This window comes from Ochlerotatus camptorhynchus, unplaced genomic scaffold (genome assembly GCF_037179485.1).
Source record: "Ochlerotatus camptorhynchus isolate MF236.1 unplaced genomic scaffold, CSIRO-AGI_Acam_v1.1 ptg000182l, whole genome shotgun sequence".
Taxonomy (NCBI): domain Eukaryota; kingdom Metazoa; phylum Arthropoda; class Insecta; order Diptera; family Culicidae; genus Ochlerotatus; species Ochlerotatus camptorhynchus.
This window is the reverse complement of record NW_027040672.1, coordinates 1,810,688-1,837,817: the sequence shown is the minus strand read 5'-3', so window position 1 is coordinate 1,837,817 and position 27,130 is coordinate 1,810,688. Positions and strand designations below refer to the sequence as shown.

The window sequence follows — 27,130 nt, the reverse complement described above, 5'->3', positions numbered from 1 at the left end:
GGGTTCTGAAGATCATGATTTAAACTTGTAGCATGCTTTAAAACCTCGGCAAAACTTGAAATGTTACTTGGGATATCTTGTCTCACTAACTGTTTAATGAATTTCTATATTTCTAACGGTAGCAGAGAGATCCGTCCACTGATTCAATATAGAGGACACAGGATTGCATTTTCATGTGCAGTCAATTTAATTTTGACTCAGAGTTATAGCCATAGCCTACTTTGTGTTCGGGAACATAAGAAAGAAGTGGACTGGTTGATTTTGAGTCAATCGCCTTCCACATTCCATTCAATCCAATGCACTAGATTATCTTTATTCGACTTTTTTTCGTTCGTATTTTTGATCGTGTGATCTAAATTCGTAGCAACATTTTGCAACTTGTTTTAAAAAATCAGAAAAAAATCAAAGAAAAATAATGAATGGATGATATTTTTTCTTTACAGCATGAAAGAACGTGAAAACTCATAAAACTTTGTTTCCAAAACTGTTCTGTCGAAATTGCTTTTTTTTTCGTGCAAAAACCGCAAGTGCTACAGCAAAAGTTGTTCCCCGATACAAGGAAGCCCATCCAACATCTTCATCTTCAATTTTAAACACTGTATATTTTACTTGCACAAGATGAAGCGTCATCTCGGAGCCCTTCGCAGGGTGGCTGAAAAAATTTAATAATATCCATGGTGATGTGTTTAAGCCCAACAGTCGCTGTTTTTCCAGTTCTCTTCTACAGAATTGTTTTCATCGGCAATTTTCGTTTCCCTTCAAACTGTTTCCTTAACTTTCTTCAACACACCAGCCTGGAGTGAAGTGCGAGGCCCAAACTTTGGTCAAAACTAGTTTGCAGAAATATTATTCTCTCTTGACTGTGGATCATCTTTTTTATCTTCAAACTTTCACCTACTTGGATGAGCAGTACTGACAGCTCGGGAGTGGGAAAATATAAATATGAAGGAAAACTTTAACCCTATCTCGAAATTGCATTGTTATACCTCCCTCCGAACTCTCCTGTTGTAAGTGCCATCGATTGTGGTGTGAATATTTTTTAAGGGTTCATTGAAAATTCGTTCTTTTCGATAGGACTGAATACTAATTAGGGATAGTAAAATTTTATGAATCAGGGCCAAGGGGCAAGACAACTGTACTGAGAGTTAAAATATTTGCAGTGAATAAATTCGAGTTACTCATATTTGCTCAGAAATAAACAAAGTAGTCTATTTAATATTTTTCATCTAATGATGTTCAAATAATCGCAGTCTGGCAGAATTTTTTGATTTGATGATTTAGTTTTCATTCATTAAAAGATCCAAGATAGATGACTCCCCAACAAACATTAGATGGAAAATGAGAGTTATTTCTGACAAAAATTTGCTTCTTCTAAAAAAAAATGCCTATTCAGCATTTAGTCAGCACCAATTGTTTGATGGGTCTTGTCCAGGCCAGGGGGTGTTTAGGACTCTTTCAAACAATTTGAGCAGAATCTAGTCTGAATAAGCTATGTTTTAGCTGAAGGAGCTTATTTTTGCCTAAATAAGCTCATATTCAACTGCCAATGTTTATTGGGTTTGCTTTCTAGGAATCGATGGCTAAAATCAAAGACTTCAAATCAAGAAGACTGGCAACTCTGCCAGAACCCAAGCGACAGATACAGTAGCGCTGCGCTTGAGCGAAGGGGAAAGTACTGCATAGAAAAAGGAGCAAATACACAAACCTTTCTTCTGAGGTTGTAATCTTTGTTATTAAATCGTTCGAAGCAGATAACGCGATTGTGTCAGTCTCATAGCGGTCATATGAGAAAATGGAAAAGTTTCCAGTCTTCTTGATATGTTTTCTTCGCTAAAATGTAATGTCTTTGAAGCTTTTGGTGATGTGGTGGAGTTAGTATTTCCATTTCCGGCTGTTTCTGGCTACCCTGGAATCAAAAAATAGCCAAAGACTCTTCCCGGGAATTCTCGGGAATCGAGAAATATTTTGATACGGTAATTGTTTATTAAAAATTGATCTTCGTCAGGATTTCCCCTGGAAGATTTTTCTCGAAGTTTCTTCTGAAATTTTCTTGAAGATTTCAATCGGCTTCTTCGGAAGGATTCTTATGATTACTCTGGGAGTTCCCGGAAGTTTTTTAAACTTGTCCTGCAGGAATCTTCCACCTTCTCCCGCAAATTTCTTCCAACGTTCAATGGAAGTTCCATCAACTTTCCATTTCAACAGTATATTCAGATTACCCTCAGAAATCCTACTGACTACCGCTGGAAGTGGAAATTATTTTCCATTTCCCCCGGAGTTCACACGGAAAACTTTTCTGAATTATTCTGAAACTTTCATCCGACTGCATTTGTTGTCTGACTTTCTGAAATTTCTTTCAAGTTTTTCTGGAAGACTCTTCCAATTTCGCCCGGGAATTTCTCACAGATTGTTTCAGAAGCGTCTACCGGTGTCGCTTGGTAGATGTCGCCTGGGAGCTAGGGTCAACTCTCTCCAAAAACTTACGTTGTTTCCCCTGATACTCCTGCAAAAAGGCATCAATCGACACGAGTGGAAAGGGTGAACAGGAACGGGTTGAATTTTGATCGTCTGTTGTTGTTGTGATGATCCATGTTTACCACAAAAGTAACATTGTTGAATGCGGTCTTTCATTTAGTTGTTCATCTCAGGTTGAAATAGGTTAGTTCTGACCATGAATATTGTCAATGAGTGATGGTCGAAGTGATGAGATTGTCCAGAATCCTCCTTTGGAATCCTCCATTTTTGGTTCGGGTAAGATTCACCCCCGAGGCATGATGACTTTTTGCCGCCGGGAGTATAAACTCAATACACAATCTATGGAATACATTTTCCCACTTTCAGATAAACCTACTGCAAGAGATCAGCTGTTCAATCGCAGTAAACCGTCCGTTTCTGTGGCACTCAATTTTTCACGCATGCATTCTGGCCCCATCAACCCTCCAGATACGGACCGAACGGAAAATGAAATAATGAACCTTCAGCAAGCCACGCGGTTGCAGGATCCATGGCACACTACGTCGACGTCGTCCTCCAGTCTCGGCTGCTTGTTTGTTCGGTTCGGCTCGGAAAAGGAAACGTGGGAAAACTCTGTGTTGCTTCAGAAGTAAAAGTGAGTGCACGTGCAATCGTATTCCATTAGGGTGGTACTGAATGGGTGTTGTTTAGCTTTGTATGAATGTTTACATTGATTGCAATGATCATGATGGTATCAATGTGATATGGAGCTATTATAAAAAAGTTTGTTTGGATACATGGTGATAAGTGATGCAACCAAGGATGGAATATATAACGCAAGCTATGCAATGTCGATTATCGTAAATGTAATCCAATTAAGTGAAATTTTCCGAAGCAATTGGTTTCCACTGAGAGAAGGAAAATAAGTGTTCATAAAATACAAGAAGGAAATACAACAATACAACAAAAAATTAGTGTTTCTGAGCTACGCGAAACGAAGGCAACGTAGTCATAGAGAAATGGAAAATTTGTGTTGACGAATAAAGTTCATTAGTGCTCTTCGGTCACAGTGTTGCAACACAAGCGACAGGATTATCCATGGCCAACTTGAGGATTATCATGACCCGGGTGCATTTCGGATTAAAATTCATCATACTGATTATCGGTGAGTATTCCGTTGCCTCTGCTACTGTAATTTGTGCAAGGCAGACCTGACCTCGATGGAAAACATGCCGGCGAACTAAAAATTTCATACCGTTCTGTTATAATTGGATTTGTGCAGAGGAAAACAAGGGAAAACAAAATTCAAACCGGTAGGCTTGTCACAACGGAAGAAAAACAAAAAAAAAACATTTGCCCGGGAGTGACGAAAATAAAACCGGTTAGGAAGCTCGCAGCTGGATCCGTCTCAAGGCCGTTTGGCAGTGATCGCAAAAAATAAGCGAAATATGAAGGAGTTATAGCGGTTGACGTGTGTGAAGTCGTAAATATAACATGTGTGACAAGTTTTGTGTCACAGAAGGCGCTGCGTACCTTTGCATGACTGACTACTTGGATGCACTTGCTCTGTGGCACGTGTCGGACTGCAATGCTCAAAAACAAAACAATGAACATAAAACGAGAGGAACGATTAATTACAGATCAAGTCGTCGTTTCCTCTTATCCCGGTTTTGGGCACATTTTTAGTAATGAATGCTATGTAAGAGTATGGACGTCTGTTCCAATCGAACCGTCAAAATGCACTGCTTTGCTCGATTGGAACAACATTTTTCAGTTTTGGAAAAAATATTACTGGAGGGGGCCAAGTTCTAGGGTCTGTTGCATTTTTTTTTATTTTATTTTGTTAAACTACGGTTCAATTCAAACTCGCGAAAATGCTATTAAATCAAATTGCGTTAAGGCAGCTTGATATTTTATTATCCTGCATTTCCACTGTGATCAATAATATGACTTGTTCTGGTGAGGCTTACAATTATTTTAATCAAGGTTGCAAAGACTCATTTCAGCTAAAACAATGAAATATTTAGATGCCATGATCAAATTTTGAATTGGTAGGATACAAGAAGAGGTTGCAAAGAATGTGTTTGACATATTAAACCTGTTTATTTCACTTCATGAGAGTCACAGTCAGCGATTTTTCACAAACTCACTCACTCACTCACTCACTCACTCAGCGATCAGCAAATCGCTGATTGTGACTCATAGAAAGCAAAATTTACATGTTTTATGTTTCCAACGCATACTTTGTAACCTCTTCTTGTAAGTTACAAGTAAAACATGCCATCATACCATCTTTTGGTTTTATTATTCCGAAAAACATTATTTTAGCTGAAATGAGTCTTTGCAACCTTGATTTTAATGATGAAATATTTTATTTGAATATATTTATTTCAAAACAACGCTTGGGACCTCGATTGCAGGAGCCTGAAAAACTTACTGATTTTGAACAAACAATGATCGTTTGTTCAAGCTATTTGTTATTAAATCATAAAGCGTACGGATCTCATATTTTTTTAAGAAAATCAAACTTTAGAAAATTCTCATGTTGAATAATTCTCAGAGTTAGATACTATTTTTAAGAAAAAAATTGGATAAATATTTATGTTAGCAGATTCGTAGGGTTGGTGCCTATCGATTTGTGTATTTTGATTTTAGTTTCATTAATACATGACAAAGTTACAAGCGTTCAAAACCTAACATATTTTTGCGACGGTCGCAATTTTAGATTTTAGATTAACCCCCCTGTAACTTCCCGTAAGACGTAGTCTACGTAAAAGTAGTGTGGATGATTCCTGGCTTATTATTGTTTCTATTCTGAGCCTTTTACGATTGCATTCTGCTGAGTGAGCTGAATGAGGATTTTTGCAGAAAAAATCTCTTTTCATTTTCTAGCTTTAAGCATACATTGACACATTAAAATTGCTATTAATATGGAGAAAACTGCTATACTGTACCACATAAACATAAGCGGATGATGCAAATATCGTAAAACTGCTGTGGCCAATTCAACTGATTTAAATCACTGAGCCAAAAACTGTCTGACTCGGCTGTTTAAATCGTTAGCATTCGGATTTTACGCATTCAATCTGATTCTCCCTCGGTTGAGAAAATTGTTCGGCTACCTTTCACTTTATCCTTCTTTTCTTCTACTGCTGTCAGTTTTGAGTCGACCTGCAGAGTCGTTCGGCAATCTGTTTGTAGGTGAGGATGGCTATTTTGATTCTGTGCGAGTGCGAGTGAATGATTTTCCCCATGCTTGCTCGACACAAAATATTCTTCCTAAGTTTCGCCTCTAACAGGACATTAATTGGAGTGAAACACTTCGACACTAGCAAGTTTGATTAGTGACAACTTGTGGCGAGAAGTTTTTGCCGGGCACAGTACTTACGGTTCGCTAGTATTGGTGGGTTATTTGCCGTTAATGTTCATGAAAAGTTCACTAATTTGCCATAAATGGTGCCAAAAAGAAAAATTTACGTACGGATTTAGACCTGTTTCATACAACCGGAAGGAGAATGCCAGTCATAAACGCTTTGTCAAATTAATCATATTACCATACTTCTGCGTTGATGTCCATGAGATGTCACAAATTCTAGTCAGGATTTCCCCCCGTTTTTGTAAATGGGGCGGAGCAGAAAGTATATTCTGTGCAGAATATGTAAAAAGGAGGGATTTCGGATGTTAGTCTAAATGCATATATTGAGGTACCAGACATGTTTTACAGTGTCTGGTACTCTATTTCGGATTTGTTTAGGTGGTCGCTCACTTTTTTTTATCTGAAAATGCACCGAAAGCGAATTATTGTCCCTTTTCTCAATTTATATATTGCGATTTTCATCACTTCCTACCAGTGGAACAGGGCCACCTATATGGAAAATAGCCTGACGATATGATTCATTGATTGCATACGCACACACTTAGATTTTTTCGCCGAGATGGGCACCACCGAGCAGGTCGGCATTTTATTTTGCTGGATCTCAGTGATAAACTTGCCGAGATTCAGCTAACAAACGGGAATTTTGCCGAGATCTCAGCTAACAAACATATTTTTTGCTGAATTTCCAGCAAAATAAAATGCCGAGCTGCTCGGTGGTGCCCATCTCGGCAAAAAAATCTAAGTGTGCAAATGACGTGAATTTCGCGAATAAACAGGAAGAGGATGGAGTATAGCAAAACTTGCCGTAAACAATAGTCATAGTTTCATTTTAGTAAACAAATTAACATTTCTCGAACTGATAGTGGAAGCGATTTGGCAGACCCTTTGATAGAAGGCAATTTAGGCTGCCCTACCTCTTCCGCTATTATAACGTTATCAGTTTTCATCGAGCTCCGATCGGATTGGCAACGTTGAATGATTGTGCGACTTCGGCTTGTGTCGTTTGGTATCAACTTTCTGATGGCTGTGTTAGGGGTGAGCACCTTGCAGTCTCATTAGTAGTAAGAGGTGAATTCCCAGTAGGGCCCAAGCTGGTGGCTGAAGCAGAGGCACCAGTAGCAGTGATTTATTTTTTATGATGATGCAGATCTGCTGCTGGTGATGACGATATGTGATGCGTTTTAAAAAATGTCAACAGCAAGAGCCGGTGAAGGCACTTTATCATAGCTTTCTTGTTCACGGTTCTGCTTAGGGTTAGCCCGGAGGAGCTTGAACAGCGCTACAAATTGCGCGAGATTTATAAGTTTCTCGAAAAGGATAAACATGCTTTTAGAAACAGTGCGCAGCAAGATCTACCACAAACTGGACTAGTTCATGTTGGTCTTTGTCAAGCGGACCATCTACTAATCTGGACTTCTACATCAACACATCATCTTACTTGGTGAGTTCGTTCCTCTTTATAAATTTTTATCTTTTCAATCTTCTAGACTCGGGTAGTGACCGCTCCAGTTATGTATTTCATATTATATAAATAACGCCGCGTGAAAGTGGAATTTAATGTGTGCTTTTTCGTAGCTTTAAGTTTTCGGATTCGAAAGATCGTCACTTGCAGTGGCTTGCTTACTGAGCAGAAAAACACGGTCCCAGGAATATTCATATTGAAGAGATTTATGGTCAAATCACTTGTCGCACTCGGTGCCGAGTTTAAATGGTTACAACACCTCCAATAGCGGTATGATGTGATATGAAGGGCTCAGTGACTTTAGAGTGACTGTTTTTGCTTACTGAGCAGAACATCGCGAGTCTAATCTCAATCCCATCCACATTCAAGATTTGTCAATCGTTTTACTTGTTAATATGACTGCATGGTAATAACAGCAATTCGATGATTAACAGTAGCTTGTTTGCCAAGTGGCTAACGTTTTTGCATATTGAGCAGAAGACCATGGGTTCAATCCCAAGCTCGTTCGCGTAATAAATATGATCGTTCAGATATCAATTCAGCTTATCGTTTACCAAAACGAATCCTGTTCCAAACGCAACCCTCTTACCCAACATCCCAGTGATTCCTCGTGGAAGTGCAGAGGTGTTCTCGGCTTCCATCAAAGCGATTGTCACGTCACCACATTCCTACCCATTCCTTTCTTGAATTGTGTTCGGCCGCGGCCGGCGCTGGTATTGCCTAGTTTGAGATCACCAGTTTTGACACATTGAGGATGATTGCTAGTCCCAAGCATCGTCGTTCTCTGTGTAATTACAGCGGATCTGGCAATAACAGAGTAGCAACCATGGGCGGTCAATCATGCTCATACTCATTGTTAACTATTTAAATTTTCAACAATTATAATGTGTGACATTTCACACAAATTTTATAACACTGGTGAATCGATCGACATACAAATCATCAAAATCCATTGATTATTGTCCAAGTTATTAGCATTTAAAGTCTGACCAATTTTCGTTACATTTCCCTAAATTGGCACCCTTCCCGAAAGACGTAGTCCTTCGTCAGAATCGTTGTTAGTCCAATTTTATTAATCGCTGTTCAAAAGTAACCTCGTATCTGCTTGACAAATGACTGTCACAAAATAGTGGAGAGGGCACCTCCATTCGCATCGCCAATGAAGATTACAAGAGCTAATACTGATAGGATTTTTAGGAGCGGTTAAAAGTTGCATTAATATGATCAATTCCATAAAATTGTGCATTGGGGGCCTCCCTTAGCACAGTCAAGGCGCAACTACAAAGCAAGACCATGCTGTAGGTGGTTGGGTTCGATTCCGGTCCGGTCTAGAAACTTTTCGCGTTGGAAAATTACTCGACCTACCTGGACATAGAGTATATGATTGTGCTAATGCAAAAATGGTACAGGCAACGAAAGCTCTCAATTAATAACTGTGGAAGTGCATCTAGAAAACTAAATTTGAGGGGAAGCAAAACGCTCCGAAAAAAAAAATTGAGTTTCGATTTTTCTAAAGTTATTGGAAAAAGATTCAAAAATCAAAAAAAAAAATCACAATTCTTAGTAATTTTTAAAGAAAATTCACGAGCAAAAATATTTTTTGTAATTTATCATGGCATAAAGTTGGACTCAAAAAAACACAAAACATCAATTTTTCTGTTTTGCTATTTTTTATATTTTTCATGATAAGATAGAAAAATTAATTTTACATGTAAATTTTCTCAAGAATCTAAGGAAGAAACTGATTTTCTTGGATTTTTTATATTTTTTTTTTCCAATGTTTATAGAGAAATAAAAACGTGCCAAATTTATTTTTTTTTATTTTCGGGGCGGTATTCTTTCCCTTAAAGCACGCGATAAGCAATAAGCTTGAAATGCGAGGACGAAGAAGAAGGAGAAAAACATTGTGAATTTAAAGTGGTAGAACGTATAGACTTATTCATAATCGAGCTTGCCTTGAAAAAACGAAAATGTAAATTAATTAAATAAAACACTTTTGTCACAGTTAACTTAACAGCCAGAAGCAATTAACAAAAGTCATTTATCCAACGGAGTACTAATTACACAAGATAAATTTTGGATCCTCCAAAAAAATTACTAAACCGACACGTGCTTTGCATTATTTTTTGTTTCTTCTTCCCAGTGCCCTCCATCTATGGCCACCACCCGGTGGACAGTGGGAAGGCTATCAAAGTCAGTGGCTCCAGTACGGCGACGAATACTTCAACAGACCAACTCACGGCCACCCTCACGCTCATCCCATATGATGTGGTAGCGCACTTTGTGAACCAGTCCCGGATAGCGTCTTGCAGTTTCCCCGACCCGGACGTGAAACTCAAATGGCGCAACCCGAAGAACGTTATCGTCAGCGACACCAAAGGTCGGGTTCACATCGAAGAGCAGCTCAGTGGTTCGCTTTCGCTTGTCTTCGAGTTCATCGTTCGGGCCGACCAGGGCAATTGGACCTGCGAAACGAACAGCATTGGGGTCGTGCTGAAAAAATCCTTCAAAATGATAGTTAATGGTAGGTGCACGCAGATGAGTTCATAATTGTGTTCTCAGAAGGTGGCCGGGATTTTTTCTCTTCATAAATCGTTGCGATTTTGTGTGGGAATTTTTTTCCAACTCTGTCACTCTTTCCGTTCCTCATTACTCATTCATGTCTTGCAGAGCCAATCTCGTTCCGGGACACCAACCCTGTCCAAACGGCGGTCGAAGATATGGATGCTACTATCCGGTGTGAGGTGCGAGGACACCCGGAGCCATCGGTTTCGTGGGACTTCAATGGGAAACCATTGTTTCGTGAGTATTATTGTTAGAAAGAGAGAAAATTTGGAATGCGGTTTGATGTCCTTCCTGCCGCAATTATTCAGGAGATATATTTTTTCAGCTCGCTGTGCAGTTTGGGCATTTGAATCATATTGCTGTCCGTGGGAAGTTGTTTGACTGAATATATGAAATAAGCAAGTGATGTTCACCTTTAGTTTTAATGAAATTAGGTTAGATAGGCATTTAATTTTGATCGATGATAGGATGGGAGATTGATTACTACACCATGGAAACCATTCCAACCTCATTTGCAAATCCCAAACAAGATTGAATTTTGATAGCCTACTATAATTTCGAAATTTATTGATATCGATAGCACAGGAGGGATAACATTAATCATCATTGTAACGCCACGCCTGCTTCTCCATTTTCAGCACCGAATGCAAAGTACACAATGCTCGCAGATGGATTACTCATTAAAAGGGTATCGAAGGACGACAGCGGCGAGTACACGTGTAAGGCGTTTCAGGTTTCCTCGTCCGGGAGCAGCTTTGAGGAGAAATCGATCCTGCTCAACATCAAACGTATGTGTACCCTTCGTCTGGTCCAAGTCTTAATTGTCATTCAATTAACGAGGAAATTTGATTCTCCCCCTGAATAGACAAGCCCTACTTTCATAAACACCGTGGTTATTTGTGGGGAAACGTCACTTATGGCTATGTGGGTGGAGCGGTAAATTTGACCTGCGATGCCATTGCGGAACCACCAGCCACCTTCACCTGGTCGGCCAATAATAAAAAGTTTTCCCACAAAAACCACCTCATCTACAGTGGGCAGCATGTGTCCATGCTGCAGGTAAGTGCCTTTCTGTGCTCCTTGTGCTGCACACTGCTGTTGGGTAGCAGAAAGGATGTGGTTCTTCTCGTGTGCCTTTTGGTGAGGACTATGTTGCCCTTAAAAGCATAACAGTCACATCTTTGCTTGATTTCCTATTCTAATGAGACTGTTATGCGTTTATGGGCAGTATGGATTCAATTAGAAAAATATTGCTAAATCAATTAGTAGGCGGGGAAAATTACCCATTGACGAGGATAACTAATATTGGTCGATGTTTTATTTTGATGAAAAAATAGCCCATTGTTCCAAAATTTACATGGCTCATTAGACATAACCATACAGCCCCAGGTGTGCAACTTCTTTACTAGGGCTCTCTTTTTGCACGTTTCCCATAGATCGTGGTGAAAAATAGTACAGTTTTTGGCAAGTACAGATGCGAAGCCAAAAATGAGCTCGGTACAATATCGCGGGAAATTCAGCTCCAAGAAGGCACCAAACCGGAGCGTCCCAGCAGGGTAAGTAATTCTGTCCCATCCCGTTTAGTACTATTTGGTCCCATAACAATTTGCGCTTCCCACAGTTCGAACTGCGCGGCGTCAATTCCGACACGCTGGACATTGACGTCGGTGCCACGAAGTCACATGACGTCGATCCGGACCCCTCGACCATTATTGGCTATCGCTTTGAGCTAATTCCAACCGAAGAGTACGCCAAGCACCGCAGCTGGGAGCGAGCCCATCGACGTGACTTTGACGTCGAGGATGGTGTTACGTACTTGCTGGTGCATCTGACGCCGGATACCCGGTACCTCATCCGGGTGGCAGCACGAAACGCCGCCGGCCTTAGCGATTGGACCGTGGTGAAAGAATTCATCACCCACCCGCTGCAGCCGTACGGGTTCCATTCCGGTGCTGCCGGACCGGGTACAAGCGCTTTCCTATTCCTTCGACTGCTGACTGCCCTGGGTTCCTTATTTCTCCCGACGATGGTAGAATTAAAATTTTAACCATAGCAGCCAATAAAAAAATCAATCAAAAGACTACCGTGCAAAAAATTGCATTCCCACACAGTCACAAACTGACGCCCACATTGTCCCATAGCTTCACAAATCAAACATGAAGCAGTTTCGTTTAACCATTGGATTGAAATTCATTTCGAGAAGAAACGATCAAAGCAGGCATCCGTGCTCAGTAAATAAAGTAGGCCACAATTTTGCGCTTTCTATGTTTGTTGTCAAACGGACAGTGGAAAAAGCTGTTCAGTTGACTTACTGAGACACAGAGCAGACACGAAACGGTCAAAGGAACATACTGATCGGTCGTTAAGGTGAGATAAGGTAACATGAATTTTTCGTACCCCACATTAGGTATAATAGGGATCAAAATGATCACCAGAACCGAAAAAAATGTTTGAAACAGCAGCGAAGAGGCGAAAGCAATGAACAATGTAGCAATATGTAGATTAATCCGGAAAATTAATTTGCTTTTAGGGTTAAAATCTATGTGTATTGATGAAGCGTGGCAACTTTTGTCCTTGTCTTTTTCTGAGATATGTGCTTTGAAAGAGGCTGGTATATTTTTATAATGTTAATCATTGACGACTTTATGTCCATGAGCTTCGTTGCTGGTTTGTGAGAGATATTAGACCCTGCCTACCCGCATATAAAATAACCATAAAAAGTGCCTAACCACCGATTCGGGATATCATTCCAACCAAATGTGATATTGTTGAACCATTTTTGTCAAGACATGTGAATAATATATAATATATAATAAATAACGGGGAATAGTTTTAATTCGGTGATCCAATTCAAACGTCAAAGATGAATATATTTTCAAAAAAATAATAATAAGAGCATCCAAAAATATGTTATTACTTCAAACCTTCATGCTTTGTTAATCATAATTAAGTTTAGAATTTAAAAACTTCTTTCTAAACAAAAACTACAGTATTTTCAGACATTGGAAATACAGTTATTCTTCAACACTTCCATCCTCGATTTATCGCAAGTCACAACTCATTGACAAAAGATTCACCAAATAGGGACATTGCCTGACCAAAAAATATGTTTTAATTACAGTACCCGTTCGATTTTGGCACCGTTCCAAAATCGAATGAATTTAATAACGTCTATGTCATAAAGATGACTTACGAAGGTCCAAAATCAACGGACCTTTTTTTTTAAATTTCTAAATAAATCCGTTCGATTTTGGCAACACTGAATTTTCGGGCTTGTTGCCAAAATTGAAAGGGTACTGTATATGTATTGTCAACCACATCGGACAAAACTCTGGGTCGTATTATTATTGCAATCGATAGGATTACGCAGTTATTGAAAAAATCGATTCATATTCCACTCTACAAACACTTCGACTCACGTCAACTGTCAAATTAAGTTGTCCAAACAAAAATCAATGTAATACAAACAGCAAACATAAAACGATAACCAATCAGCACGAACGAACGAACGATAACCAATCAGCTAGAACGAACTCTCTCCATGAGAAAGACGCAGGATTCGACATGAAAAAAATGCTCGCTGCGCTTTTCTGACGCCGAGTTTTAAATTATTAATAAAAATTAGCCAAATGTAAAAATCATCCTTCACAAGAGCAATTCCGTGGAATAAACAGAGCAGGATTTCGGAATCATTTTCCTCTCGTTTTACTCGCTGTTTTCGTATATGCAACAGATGTAATTGTGGCATCATTATGTAAGACTAAAATAAACACATTAGAAAAACATAAAAAATAACCTGCTTTTGGAAGACTGAAACAGCCGAAAATCCCCAAGACAATCCCATAGGGTTTTAGAAAAAGCTTTCAACAAGACCGATAAAATGTCTTCACAAGTCTTCACCGGTGGTGAGACAGGTTAACTCTGAGATGATTTTTTGCAGCGAGTAACTCGCGAGTAGCTCAATGTACCTCATTTTTAATCGACTTTCATCGATTTTTTTTTTCTCTGCTTACTTCGTTTACTACCTATAAGAATATGCGCCTTATATTAGACGTCAGTTTTGTTTGTAAACAAAGTAAGCCCTAGTGTATCCTGAGGCATTCTAATAGCTTGAATATTATGGAAGAACCTTTGCCGGTGGCTGCTTACTACCAACAACAACCTTCACTTCCAACCAACCTTTCAGCAGATATTCTTCCTTCTCAGCAACTAAATAGTCCCAGTCGTCACTCCAAAAGGATCATCCCTGATCAAACAAGCTCTCCCAACAGGTATTCTTCTAAACATCTGGAATTTCACCTATAATATCCCATCAACTTCGATTGCTCCAGTAGTCGTAACAGCAGTCCCATTGAAAAAGGCATCACCAGTCAATGTGGTAATAACCAACTCCGATGGCACCATGTCAGTTAGCTACTACAGTTAGCCTGCAGTAATATTCCAACCATGGCTCTTACAACAAAATCCGCTGCTACAGTTTCTGTTTCAGTTGTGATCTTGTCAAGTTGAGATGTTCAGATGTAAATATTCAAAACATTTGCTCAATTTAATAGGCGTACTTCTTCTTCTTTTTCTTCTTCTTCTTCTTCTTCCGTTTGAGCTATTCGTCAAAATATACGTAGTTGGACATGGGGAGGAGAAGGGAAGGGGGGGGGCTTACTGTATCCCTTCTGCCGCCTCAATTATATCAATGAAAGTAAAGATATAAACTGAAATAGCTTTGGAGTTTCCCATCGCTCGAGTTGTTCGAATAGGTTATTCAAAGGAAATTGTGGTCACTAAATCTACTGTATGAAAATTCTCTAGATGATAATTTATTCTAAGGTTAGAACTGTGCTCGTCAGGGGTTGAAACAGTCGACGTTTTTTACGACACTCGCTTCGTTGTCGTGCGCGACAGTCTGTTTGTATTCGTCACTCATGCTCTACCGTCGTCTCTCTCACACAACACAAACGGTAGAATAACATTCGAGCAAAAAGAAAATTATCAAATAACTATCATATGACATGTGTGATTTCGTTCTAATTCCTCAATTTTGTGTAAAATAAACTATTTCTGATCAGAAATGTTATTACTAGGACATCATTGCTTGTTATTTTCAGAATTCACACAAGCACAACATCAGCAGCTCTTATTATGAGAAAAACTAAAATACATACATTCGTGACGGTCTTTGACGACAGTGTTGTATGACAGAGCATGTCATATGACATTTTAGTTTTGAACTGTACTATGATAGCTTGTTTTGCAAGTGTCGGACGCATAGGCAGTCCATTACCACAGATAATGTGTCAACTACCGTGCTGCGCTCATCAAGTGGGAGTCTGTTAATGAGAGGATAATCGTTGCCAGATTTAGAACACGGGTTCGTAACCTTACCATAATCCAATGTTATGCGCCAACCGATGCTGCCGAGCTACAGAACAAGGAGAATTTTTACAGTCAACTGAATGCCGTCGTGGATGAGGGTGCCATCAAGATCTGCACTGGCGACTTCAATGCGAAGATCGGTTCCGACAAAACGGACTATGAGCGTGTCATGGGACGCCATGGTCTCGGCGAAATGAGCGAGAACGGTGAACTGCTTGCTTGTGGCAATAACGACATGGTGATCGGGGGCTCGCTCTTCCCCATCGGCCAGTGCACAAAGTCACGTGGGTTTTCCGTGATGGACATACCGAAAATCAGATCGACCACATCTACATCAGCCCAAAATGGAGACGCAGCGCCAACATTGCGTCTGACCATCACCTTCTAATCTGCGAAATCCGCCTACGCATGGCACGGATCCAGCGACGGGAGGACAGACTCGGGCGGCGGTTCAACACACGCCGACTTGAAGATCCAGCGGTAAAAAGGTCTTTTGTTGAAGAACTTGAGACTCAAGCTGCGGACGTTCCAGAAGGTGGCAGCGTAGAAGAACAATGGACGGCCATCAAGAATGCCTTTATAGAAACAAGCGAGAACAACTTGGGTGAGCTGCGCACCCAGAGGAAAGAGTGGATTACAGATGAAACCTGGCGGAAGATTGAGGAGCGTAGAGAAGCAAAAGCCGCGATAGAGCGGGCGAGAACCAGAGGAGTTAAGAACGAAGCCCGTCAACGGTACTCGGCTCTAGAGAAGGAAGTCAAGTGCTCTTGCAGACGGAACAAGCGAGCGTCCCTGGCCGACGAAGGGGAGAAAGCCGCAAACACTGGCGATATACGCCTCCTCTACGATATCTCACGACGCCTGAGTGGAGCAAGGATGAACCCGAGGATGCCAATGAAGGACACGACTCGACAATTGCTTACCGACCCCACTGACCAGCTGAAACGCTGGTTTGAGCACTTCGAACGACTTCTTCAGGTTTCGACGGCCAACCAGCCATCAACATCTCGGCATGATCCGCCTAGGGTGCGGCGCATCACTCGCGTCAATTCCGAGTCCCCATCACTGCAGGAAATTGAAGCAGCTATCCGAAGCATGAAATCCAACAAGGCTCCAGGGGTCGATCGCATATCAGCAGAGATGTTCAAAGCTGACCCCATGCTACCCGCACAAATTTTGCATCAACTATTCTGTAATATCTGGGATACCGCGACTTTTCCGGCCGACTGGATGCAGGGCATCTTAGTGAAGGTCAGAAGGGGGATCTGACTGTGTGCGACAATAAGCGAGGCATCATGTTACTGTGTATTGTTCTCAAAGTTCTGTGCAAAGTTATCCTGAATCGGATACAGGAGAAGATCAACGCGACTCTCCGACGGCAGCAAGCAGGATTCCGTGCCGGAAGATCTTGTGTGGACCATATTGTCACGCTCCGCATCATACTGGAGCAGGTCAATGAATTCCAAGAGTCCCTTTATCTGGTATTCATTGACTACCGAAAAGCTTTCGACCGTCTCAATCACGAGAATCTGTGGGGCACCCTGAGACGCAAGGGAGTCCCGGATAAAATCGTCAACCTCATCGAAGCGCAGCATGAGGCTTTCACGTGCAGAGTTCTGCATAACGGAGCATTGTCCGACCCTATCCGGGTAGTCGCTGGTGTGAGGCAAGGATGTATACTATCACCGCTACTGTTTCTCATCATAATCGACGAGATCATGGTAGGTGCAATTGACCGTGTACCGAACCGTGGGCTGCTTTAGCAGCCTATCACCATGGAGCATCTCAACGACTTCGATTTGGCTGATGATGTTGCTCTACTAGCACAACGGCACTCTGATATGCAGAGTTAGCTCACTGACCTAGCCGAACGCTCCTCTGCGGCGGGTCTCACCGTCAACGTCAACAAGACCAAATCGTTGGATAACAACACGGGCAACCCTTCCAACTTTACGGTAGCGGGGCAAGCAGTGGAGAAGGTCGAAAGTTTCCAATATCTTGGCAGCCAAATAGCGTCGGTCGGCGGGACCAAGAGCAACATAGGTGCACGAATCAAGAGGGCTATGGCTGCCTTTGCGAGTTTACGAAACGTATGGAGATCCAATCAGATAAGTCAACGCACCAAAATCCGAATTTGTTGTTATACGCGAGCGAGACGTGGTGTGTATCAGCGGAGAACACTCAAAAGCTGCAGGAGCGAAAGTGGAGGTGGGTCGGCCACATACTTTGACGGGGCGGAAACGAAGTCTGCAAGCAAGCGCTGGATTGGAATCCGGCAGGACATCGCAGCAGAGGCAGACCCAGGTGCTCATGGCGGCGGAGCCTCAATAAGGAAATTAAGCAAGTCGATAGGAATCTGACCTGGGACCAGGTCAAGGCGAAAGCGTGCAGCCGCCCAAGATGGAAGTCTTTCACGTTGGCCCTTAGCACCGCTGGGGGTGCACTGGACCCTTAAATAAGTAAGTACCGTGACCGCTAACAAGACTGGTGCTCGTTATTAAATTTGTCATTCGACTCAACAGATTGTTGAAATTGAAAAATGATAAACATTGTGGTAATTTGATATAATTATGTATTACTTATTTAACTATGATATCACCCTACCAGCCAGTGTGCGTAAAACCAAGCTCAAATCTCATAGTCTTACTGAGAGAATAAGCTCGCGTGCGAATCTGGCAAACAAATATCACGATTGAAATTCTCATGCATTTGCACTCTCACTCACAACGCACAAAAAATCATTTAGCCTTAAACTCATAAAAACCGCTCAATCGTTGATTATTAGTTTTCCATCCTCTTATGTGAACAAATAATGAAAACACCAAAATAATACACCGGTGAATTTTTAATGGAAAAACTCATGGGCGAATAAACTCACGCAAGAAATTTGAAGCTTTGAGTTTTTTCCGAACACCGTAGCCTACTTTGATGTTATTTCAAGATTTTAAACAGGTCAACCATAAAACACGAATAAAAGCCCTATTTTATCCCCGTACACAAAACTATTTATCAATCGCTAAAGAGAAGAGCTATTTCATTAAAGCCATCCGTTACAGTAGACAAAAGTCAATTTCATTTGAGGCTGGCATTTTTCCAATTTGGCATTCCCGGCTTGATTTCCGTGTGCTGTAAACCTCGCAAGTAAAAAAATCGAATGCATCGTCTTTGGCGTCCACATGTATGTGTGTTGGTGTAGTGATCTAGACCAAGCGCATTCCATTGGAAAATCTTGGCATGCTGTGATTCCTTTTTTTAAAGCAGACTAAAGGTGACTCTCTCGCTCGTTCGATGGTGCATTTCCTGTCACTATGTGAGATTCTTTTCCCAATTTCCGGTCAGGTTGGAATTTCTTCGGTTTGGTTGGTTGAATTTATTAATGCATTAGAGTTTAGAAGTTGCGTCTTCGTTCGATTGTGCAAATCTAAACCTAAATATAGAATGGGAAATCATATTTGTTTTACATTGCAATCAGCATTTAACTGAAAACAATAAAATCATGCTGCACGGATAACAATGACACAATTTTTTATCCCATATCTCATCCCAGCACACTACGCAGATTGCGACCATCCGTTGCCTCTGGTCAAACTTTTCATGCGGCAAGTGGCAAAAAAATATGTTCGCTTCTGTGTCACTCTGACATGACAATAGCAGAAATCATACTACCGGGAAGTAAGCGTGCAAACATGGTCTCTATGGTTCAGTAGAAGCCCTCGGAAACGAATTCACAACCAGTGCAGGATGAGTGCTTCCTAGCCTACTAGATTGATGCCTGGAGGTAAAGTGGTGTTGAAAAGCAAAACAACGCCAAAAAGGGGGAAATGTGTTGCTTTGTATGTTATTTGAACAAAGTGCATCATTCAAACTGCATATATTGTTTCGCGTCACCCGAGGCTGAACAGCGTGATGGAAGCTCGTTGTATTTATTTGGTCGTGCTCGTTTGTTGATAAACTGGTAGAATATTGCAAAGTTTTGTTTTATTTGTATTTAATGGAAGCTTTCATGTGTGCCGATGGTCCCGTGAGTCTCTCCACAGTTTTTGGTGCGATCTAGTAGGTCTTTTGTTCAACGTCTGTCATTTTAGTCGTTTATAAATGAAGCTTAGGTGGTGTTCCAATTGGTAAATTTTCACAAACATTTTTCCCGATCTCAATTTGAATATTGTTATCGAAACATTGACTGAAGGCAAAGTTGCTAATACTCATTTCAAATAAAAACATGTTTTTAGGAATTATGAAATCATAAGATAAAATGATCTTATTTTATGTTTGTAAGACACAAGGAGGGATTTATCAATTTTTACTCAATCAGCAATCATAAAATCACTGATGGTGACTCTTTGAAAGAAAAATTGGCAGGTTAAATCATATGTCATATAAATCAACGTCGTTGAATTTCAGTTAACGTTTAAGCGTTTAAGTTAAATTTAAAACCAAGTAGCGAATTTATTAACGATCGTCGAATAATTCTCCGTTAAGTTAAGTTCTTGTGAAACCGCGTTGAATTTGGTATTAGCGTATAGCTATTGAATGGCTGATTGATGTATATTTTTCAAATTTTCAAAAACAGGAAATCACCCAAATGGGCTTTAGAAAACCAGAAGTTCTTATGTTATACTCTAAAATGGCTTAAATAATCCAGCCTCAACATATCATAATTTCAAATTATCCATATAGTAGAGTTTTGGCACTTTCTATAAAGCCGGCAGTCATCATCGTTAATTTTAGAATACTGGGAGCTGTTATCATGGATTTCAAAATGTTTAAGCTTTATTAATCCGAAATACGCCACCTTAAATTTTATAAAACCGGAAGTGAGATTATATAAATATAAGGTAAAACGAATATTTTAGCAAGTTAAATCGTACACTTAATCCTGCATCCTGAGCCTCCACATGTAAGCTATTTTTAAAGATTTTGACCTTTTGTGGCATTTTCATTATTTTCCGCTATTAAAAAAAACGGATCGAAAACATAGAAAATTTTCAAAATAAAAAAATTGATCGATCCAGTAAGATCAATTCTTTTGACAAAATTGACCAATAGCTTACAACTGCAGACTGCTTGCCAGACAAGGAACTTTTTGGGGAATTTTGTCTTCATTTTTATTTAACACTAGCTGAGTGTGCCCGGTCTTGCTCGGGATTCAATATTAGCTTGAGTTTATGCGCCGATTAAAAAAAAAGCATGCTATATTGTACGTAGCCCCCCCCCCCCTATTATCTAAGGGGCTACCCCCTATGATTATCTCCTTATACCCCCACACTCGCCCCCACATGCCTAATTTGGTTCCATTTGCTTGATTAGTTCTCGAGTTATGCAGAAATTTCTGTTTCATTTGTATGGGAGCCCCCCCTTACAGAAGAGGGAGGGGTCTCGAACCATCATAAGAACCTTCCACGGCCCCAAAAACCCCTGTATACAAATTTTCACGCCAATCGGTTCAGTAGTTTCCGACTCTATAAGGGTCAGACAGACAGACAGACAGACAGACAGACAGACAGACAGACAGACAGACAGAAATTCATTTTTATATATATAGAAGAAGATAGATAGATAGATTATTCTGAGGCACTGTTTCGGTCAATCGAGGTATACAATTTCTGCCCAGGAATTTGATTGAAAAAGCCAGGAGCGCATAGACTGGGAATTTCGTTTCGACGACAATTTTGACGAAAGGTTTTACAAAATTTGTATGATCCCTGATTTGAAAACAAACATCAAAATTATTGGGAAATTTACATAACATTTTGACGGTCAAAAAGAGACTTACAGGGATAAATCAAAATGTTTTCTGAGGAGGATTCCAAGATAGCTATGAGAAGAACTTCTTGAAAAAAACATGAGGATTGCCTTGAAATAGTAAAGTGCTGAGTACCTCCTGATTCCTGGTTGAACCTTAGATGATTTCTAAGGAAATTTCGAGGAGTCTATCAAATTGATTACAGGGGCTTTATTCCGACGTAGTTCTTTGAAGAATCCCAAAATAGTTTCGAAACAAATTCTAGGGACATTCCAAGGGAGTTATAAGGCTACATTTTTGGTTTCCAATAAATTCCACTACTAGGCACACTACACTGCAAATAATTGACAAAACAATCAACTCAATGTGAATTTGAGATCGAGCGGTAAGTACGACTGTGTAAAATTTATCATTAAATGCAGTGGAAGAAAATTTCTAAACGCAAGCACCTCCAGTTTTGCTATCAAAGTTTTTGCTAGTGTGAAATTTCGTCTATGTTGACGACTGAGTTCAGTCATCATCAGTGTGTCATGACCTAGATATTTGCTATCGAACACATGAGCGGTAAAACAAGACTAAGTTTAAAAATTGATGATGAAACTTTGACTATACGACGTTCTGATAGGTCGATCCATTTAAAGGTGGGATAATTAAGTTTGAAAGGAGAACTTTTGCAACCAATGGTTCATGACCAATGAATGACGTTATCAAGAAAACTATCTCTTGGATTAAATGTTTGAATCAAAAATAATTAGCAATCAATTTAAATGTTCCAAAATAGTTTCAGTTAAATAAGGATTTAAAATAAGTTGAATCATGTAACCATAAAGATGATTAATTTATGTTGCTGTATTAAATGTTGCTTCATGCCATGGAAATATTGCTGTTTAAGTTTTGTGTAATCAGCAGTAACATGAATGACTTGAGATAAAGTTATTTTAAATCGTAGATTATTCTTGTTCAGTGTCGGACCATTGCAGCAACTCCCACTGCCAGAAGTGGGCACCAAATTCAAGAGTTATAAAAACGAGCTTATTTACCGCTCTCTACATTTCTACATATCTATGCTGAAAAACCACGGCTCCATAAGCAGCAATTTGTGAGTGTGGTGCCCGGCAGCTGTAAGTTGTTCCATATTTCACTTTTCCGGTCAGTGCCTTTGAATTGAGAACGATTCAAATGCTAGTTGTTCTAGTGGAAGGAAATTGCTAGAGCGTCTTGGTAGGGATAAGAAACGTTGCTGAAAATGTTAACGATCAAAGTTCATGTTGAATCTTGAAGAAGCCGATTTTAAATTAGATTGGAACATTTTATTGCGTTGTAAACCAAAATGTGTCTCTGTCGAACAAATCTTTTTCATCTGTTGTGACTCATTCGTTCTAATTTCCACTGTCCAGTAGTAATATTATGGAAAAAAAAATACGATTGCAAATATTTGCTAAAGCGGTGATAATTGCATGCGGGGTTAGAAGGTGCCCTTGCATTTCCAGCAACCCGTTTCAGAAAGTATGAAGAATCACGCCCATTTTAACTTTGACATACAATAGGGCCCGCATGTAAACATTTCCGATAACAAAAGGATAATAGTACTGTAAAAAACACTTCCAGATTTGGAAACATGGTGTTTCTAAATCTTGAATATATTTAATTATAGTGGGAAATATATTTTTGAAGTTAATTTATAATTAGAACAAGCGCACCAAACTCCGGTGTAGGCAAACTCCTTGTTTTTCACTCGCGGTAATTAATTAAACTTCTCGTTTAAACAACAAAATACCGTTGAAACGTGAAACAAAATCGTACTTCAATATATTTGTACTAACAATCAAAGAATAAAATGTAACACTCAGCACTGAAACGTGCTTCAAAACTTTCTTTCACTGGTATTGTCCGGAAGGCAGAACGCTAGCCGTAAGAAACGAAAAAGTGCGGAGGCGGAGCACAGAAACCAAAGGTGAGAAAATTTAACCGACGCGGCAGCAATTCAACTAGGTACGTGAACCAATATTTTTTCAACGAATTTCACAATTATTCAAAATATTCTTCATTTAATGGTTAACACAATTCAATTGATCAATTAATACTATCGAAAATGGATCCTCTACAGCTTCAGCAAAAGTTAATAAGCACGCGGAAAACACACAAAATCTGCAGACAGCGAAAGCAAAACCAACCGTTCGCTGGCAGAGCCTACTGCGCACACTGTTTTAAATAAACATCATAAGGCCGTTCGCAATGCTGAGTTTCAAAATTGTTTTAAACTACTCGTCAATTCTATAATTTGAAACTGTCAAAAATAAAACTGCAACACGATCAGCGCAACGCACAGTTCTAAAAGATGTTTGTCATCATCAAGTTTCATAAACTTTACTGTTCTCTATGAAGTTCTCCGTTTTTGTTTGTGAAGCTCTTCGAAACATCTTTAAACACATCCAAAGTAATTTGAAACAGAGTTCCATTCATGTTTCAAACTCGCTCAGGATTAAAACAGAATAGTCGAGCAGTTGCAAATCTGGTGCAAAATAGTGCTCGAAAAATGAAACTGCAACTCAGCATTGCGAGAGGTGCGTTTCTGTTCTAGTTTCAAATTGAAACAGTCCTTATAAAATACAACAGCATTGCGAACAGCCGTTGTTTTTTATATGGGCTGTTTCAATTTGAAACTAGAACAAAAACACAACCCTCGCAATGTAGAGTTGCAGTTTCATTTTTCGAGCACTTGTTTGGAACAAATTTGCAACTGCTCGACAGTTCTGTTTCATTTTAACGCGTGTTTGAAACAGAAATGGAACTCTGTTTCAAACTTCTGTGAGTGTATTTGTGAGCTTTTCACTGTTGACAGATGGTAGCTAACCAGCAGAGACGGCAGAGCAGACAGAAAAAAAAACGTTTCCCTTCGCTTCATCTTCTATCAACAGTTTCGTTTCGCGGATTTTGCAGGTAATTAAATTGATTTATTTATTTGTAAACGTTTATCTTTTGCAGTGCGTTTTTGAAATAATTTCCGCATAGAGCATATGACCGTTCACGTCCTCCCAGCAAACTGAACAACAAATAGCAGCGGAAAACTGATTTGCATAGGTTGGTCCGATGCGGAGGAATTCCTCTGGTTTCAGAGCGATGTGTCTTTGTGGCGATACAATATATGGGAGCTTCCTGGATAAGTTTCAGATTGGTAAATGATGTGTTGGAGGTGCCTAATGCTAAAATTTTCGCATCCAGTTCGGGGGTGCTGACGGCCCCCCAACAAATGTGCATCGTAAACCGTATTAAGGATGGAAAGTGGCGTTTGCTGTCGTAAATGCTGACACTTTCTTCACAGAAAAACAGACATGACACATTTAATATTTCTCACTGTAAAACATTGTCGTTAAAACATTACCGCCATCTGTTGAGTACACTGTGGTGGGCACTATGCTGAACAGATGGCAGTAGTGTGTAAACGTCAAACGTAAGGGAATTGACTATGCGCGCCACAGGTGGCGGCACTACCAACTACGATACTTTTAAATTGTCCGTTAAATGCTTGTTCGATGAACAACTTACGAGTGTTATGTCTGTTTGTCTGTGCTTTCTCTTTAATTTCACGTTCAGGGGATTGGTTTCCATGGATCACAGTACCTGTTGCCTGCTCTCTCGGGGACCAAGTATTGCGAATTAGTCAGGAAGTTATCATTAACTACGTGTCGAATGTTTTCGTCGTCGGGTTGATTCCCTAATAAAAATAACCATTAAAGAGAGCTTAACGACGTGTTCGGGGTATCATCCAAACCATTTGTGGGATAGTTCACCCATCCGGGATACAGTTCGTTTAAGGTATTTGTTTATTAGGGTGGCGATTCCAACAATACACGTACGATTCACCCAGCAAACAATTTTGTTAACATTACTCAGTTGCAATTCAGTTAGCTGTAGCCTTATACAATATAAAAGCATCGTACAAGATGCATGAATTCCTTATATGCGTACAAAAGTGGAGGCCATATACGTACAAATAGTATTTAGCGCAAATATTGTATAAGAGATGTCTTATGATATCCGCAGATGTGTATATATATATATATATATATATATATATATATATAATCATGGTTAAACCGCGATGCATTGATAGTTCATTTGCATCCATACTTTTACGAAAAAAAAAAAAAAAATCCTGCGGGTATAAATCAAATGATATGGATTTTTTTATATTACATATTACTGAAAATTCGAGAATTTTTTAATGATCTACATGATAATTGGTTTGAACACATACTTTTTAAATAACTCAACGCATACCTGGTTACATTAGCCTCGATCCTGGTGTCTTCATATCTGCATGGCAGCTACTTATCCATTAGTCCATATACATATTGGTCAATCAACGAATTTTTGTCTATCTTACAAAATCATTAGATACTAGATTAAGTTCAACATCTTATAAGACTGTTGTTGAGTTTATTATAATTTTATATGCCAGTAACGCTATACGACATTGTTTTGATCGAAATACGATGCATTCCCAATTACATCATAACATATGTGATTATAAGGACACTGCTACCATCATTAAATGGACCGCTAAATGATTAAGGAACAGCAGCAAAATGCTTTTTAATCAATGTTCCCAAACCAGTGGATACTAGCAATAGTACAAATTCGTCACACCAATTATTACTCCATTTTCATAGATTATTATGTGATAAGAAATTTCAGTTTCAATAAAAAAACAGTTTTGGTTGATTATTGCAATTCACTTCACTCTTATGTAAAGGGAAATGTGTTACATTATAAACTTTAAGAATGATATCAAAATAACAAAACTGGCTACTCTGGCACTTCATCAGTAGTGATCGGTAAATGTAAATAAACATTCGTTTTCCACTACACTGTCCTCATCGCATCGAACAGCTACTTCTTCTCGTCGATTAATCACAGTAAGTTGAATTAAAACTTTATCCTCTTAAATAAACTAAAAACAAAAACAAATCTTTCAGATGTACGGAGTTGCGCAGTTTATAGAAAACGGCCGATTTCAGGTTCTGGCAGTACCCATGAGCTGGATACAAAAGGAGTTCCGATTGAAGTGATCCTTAGAATGAAAGTACAGTTTTTTTTTTAAATCGTTAAATTACTTTTAGTAAAATTTGGTTTTACCTTGGTATAGTTCATTTTCAACTATATCTTCTAAAATTTCTTTCGAATCATCCATACCGTGAGTATTCATTTCATTATCCAAAGCTTCCGTGGCCTCATTAAATTCTTCAGAGGTGACAGCAGCAGAAGAAGAAATCGATGAACTAGAATAATGCTGTTGGTCCACATCGTTATTTTTATCCGAATTATTTTGAGAAATCTGAGGGATGATCCTTTTTTTATGCTTTTGAAGCAAGCGACTGTACGTTCCACTTTTGCGGATTCGCGTCAACTTATTTTTTAAAACAAATGTATTTATACTCCGCCTGATTTTCCTGATTTTCCGAATATTTGTTTTTAATCGTAGATTGAACAATGATTCCACAATCAAATAAATAAAAACAGACAGATATGCAATATAAAATAACTTCATGTGTATCTATATGTAATGTTCATCAACTTTCTCGCAATATGATTTCGGGTGGACAAATACGGTGATTTATGCAACTAGGGAAAAAAGTTTTATTTCAATCATAAAAAAATCGTTATATGTAATCTTTTTACAACTTGATGCAATATTGGCTGCCGTTATATGCAATTCTAATTTAATATGCGTGTATATACGACTTGATTTGAACATTCTTTTACGATTTATGGTTTGCTGGGCACCTATGGTCGTGAATTGTGTGGAAGCTATCGACCATAGGTAAGTTTCACACACCCAGAAGAAACTGATCCGATCAGCTCACTTCATGCTGAGCTTTGTAGCCAAAGAGCTACATTAAAATGCGACGGCTGCTGAGGATGTTGAATTCCCTGCGAAAACTGGTTGTCTGGCTCTATCTTCATGATTATGCGGAAGGAATGCGCTGTTTTCGCACAATGATACGCTATTCAGTCCAGGTGTCCTACTGAAGTTCTGGGAAGTCCTGCCGAAGATTCAAAAAGTCTAGCAGAAAATACGGGTGGTCCGAACAAAACAAAAGTCCTGACGAAGTTCCAGGAAATCCTGAAGAAGTTCCGGGAAGATATGATGAAGTTA

At 39.5% G+C, this 27,130-nt stretch overlaps 1 protein-coding gene across 1 annotated transcript; it reads left to right on the top strand.

Annotated features, from left to right (window-relative positions):
- Positions 1 to 3,036: 3,036 nt before the first annotated feature.
- LOC135702030 (neural cell adhesion molecule 2-like) lies at positions 3,037 to 12,861 on the top strand. The gene is made up of 7 exons (XM_065223000.1): positions 3,037 to 3,619; positions 9,436 to 9,816; positions 9,963 to 10,094; positions 10,496 to 10,645; positions 10,723 to 10,916; positions 11,294 to 11,413; positions 11,479 to 12,861. The coding sequence occupies exons 1-7, from the start codon at positions 3,553 to 3,555 to the stop codon at positions 11,902 to 11,904; spliced, it is 1,470 nt and encodes a 489-aa protein (XP_065079072.1). The 5' UTR covers positions 3,037 to 3,552; the 3' UTR covers positions 11,905 to 12,861.
- The last annotated feature ends 14,269 nt before the right edge of the window (positions 12,862 to 27,130 follow it).

Coding starts and splice junctions, on each gene's coding strand:
- LOC135702030 (XM_065223000.1), top strand. CDS start 3,553: ATGGCCAACTTGAGGATTATCATGACCCGGGTGCATTTCGGATTAAAA. Junction 10,646..10,722: donor GATCCTGCTCAACATCAAAC/GTATGTGTACCC, acceptor CCCCCTGAATAG/ACAAGCCCTACTTTCATAAA. Junction 10,917..11,293: donor AGCATGTGTCCATGCTGCAG/GTAAGTGCCTTT, acceptor CGTTTCCCATAG/ATCGTGGTGAAAAATAGTAC.